Source organism: Arachis ipaensis, chromosome B02 (genome assembly GCF_000816755.2).
Source record: "Arachis ipaensis cultivar K30076 chromosome B02, Araip1.1, whole genome shotgun sequence".
In the NCBI taxonomy this organism is placed as follows: Eukaryota; Viridiplantae; Streptophyta; class Magnoliopsida; order Fabales; family Fabaceae; genus Arachis; species Arachis ipaensis.
Genome location: NC_029786.2, coordinates 2,175,318 through 2,177,231, shown reverse-complemented (window position 1 = coordinate 2,177,231; position 1,914 = coordinate 2,175,318). Strand labels below are relative to the sequence as shown.

Genomic DNA, 1,914 nt, shown 5'->3' with positions numbered 1-1,914 from the left:
ATTCATTCATTATTGATTATAATAATTATTTTTAGATATTATTCTCAAATCTTCTCTTACATATTTAAAATTTAAAATTATATCTCCTTAAAGTTAGAATATTTAATTTAAACTTAAAAATCAAATTTATTTTATTTTCAATGTGTATTTATATTTCAACATATATTTTATATTAGTGGCTGATTTTAATTACTAATTACAGGGTTATAGCATAACCCTGTAATATATTTTACGTAACCTGATATTGTCTTGGTGGAACGTTAGGAGAAAAGAGCAATGATAAATCTTGTTGTGATAAAATAGCTGGATTCTTTGACAAAACACTTGATGCTGGAAACTACTTCTGAGTCATCCACCAATATGTCAGCCATGGCAAGTAATGTGCAACTCCAACTGTCCATTGGTCTTGCCATGGTTTTTTGGAGTAAGCTATCTTCAATAACTTGTAAGGGAAGCCACTCCACCAACAATTAATCACCGGTGTCATCAATGTTGCTCCTGCGAGCCTGTATTTAATAAAAATACTTTTAATATTTGGATAATGCTATGTAGACAAAAAAAAACAGTTAAAACTTGTCTTATTTAGTATTAATTAATTGTCACAACAATTAATAAATGCTAAATAAGGCAAGTTATAGAAGTGTTTGGACAAATGCTACCTGTGAGAGGAATGTACTTGAGGAGACCCCAAACAGCTTGACCTCCCATGGAGTATCCAATGACATAAAATTTGGGTCCAAGTTCAGCAAATTCTTCAACATCAAAAGCCAAGCTTTTGGGAGTTCGATTAGGATCCGGATCACTCTCACCATATCCTGGTCTATCAAAAGATACAATGTATGCCTTCAGTTCCTCAAGAACACCCTGATCCATCGTTATCATCATTACCATTACCAATACAAAGTTAAAGAATCAATAAAATTTAATAATGGCAACTACTCCCATGAAGATGTCAAAAACATCTTCTCATGATGATCCTTGTTTAAAAAGTGTAATTTATTTGTTTAGCAACACTTTGAATAAAGGTAACATTTTTACTTCAAATAAAAATCAAGTTCTACAATCCGTTAACATTTTTATTTAATTTAAATTTTTAAAATATAAATGTTTAACATCGGTGAATAGTTACCTTTTTATATTTTATATTTTTTAAAAAATTAATCATTTAAATTAATTCATTTATGTTATTTTATTTTTATGTGTAATTATTAATATTCAGCATTGTGTTTTAGTTTTTTTTTGTTATTATGCGGTTTATGATAGTTATTCTTTATTCTTTTGACAAAGTAAATAATTATTTATTTATAATTTTAGTTTATTTTCTTTATTTATTATTTTTGCTTTTTTATTTTTTATTATCCACAGAAGTTTGGCATTTTGTATTCACAAAATCGCAAGTTCAATTTTTTTTATTCCTTAGTTTCATGAAGAACATGTACCTTTGTAAGCATTAATAGAAGTTGATATTCAACATTATTTTAACAGTGTTGTTGTATGCATTAATGTCTAAAATTACAAAATTATATATATAACAAATTAAGTAGTTAATTTCTTTTCTTATTTAATATTTAATTTAATTAAAAAAATCAATATCCACTATAAGACAAAATTAGTATAGTTGCTGTCTTGTTCGTCAAAAAATGTAGAACTTGTTCGCCAAGGTTCAAGTTCTTACACCTTGCTGCACAAGTTGCATTTGATGACGTGTCAAATCCCCATTGGTTCTAACTGAGCAAAACGAATAACTACTTTCTGGGGAATCTGAGGTAGCTACAAACGTGGAAATTTGTCTGCGTGTTTAAAACTTAAATTTTAAATTAAATAAAAGTGTTACTAATTCCTAAAATTTAAAAAGTATGATTAAATAAAAATTAAAAAAATAATATAATAAAATAATTAAATTTAAAGGTTGAT

At 26.8% G+C, this 1,914-nt stretch overlaps 1 protein-coding gene across 1 annotated transcript; it reads right to left on the bottom strand.

Moving 5' to 3' along the window:
• LOC107626593 lies at positions 338–873 on the bottom strand. The gene is made up of 2 exons (XM_016329498.1): positions 677–873; positions 338–506 (listed from the first exon to the last, which is right to left on the bottom strand). Exons 1-2 carry the CDS (start codon positions 871–873, stop codon positions 338–340), a joined length of 366 nt encoding a protein of 121 aa, XP_016184984.1.

Coding starts and splice junctions, on each gene's coding strand:
- LOC107626593 (XM_016329498.1), bottom strand. CDS start 873: ATGGATCAGGGTGTTCTTGAGGAACTGAAGGCATACATTGTATCTTTT. Junction 507..676: donor GCTGTTTGGGGTCTCCTCAA/GTACATTCCTCT, acceptor TATTAAATACAG/GCTCGCAGGAGCAACATTGA.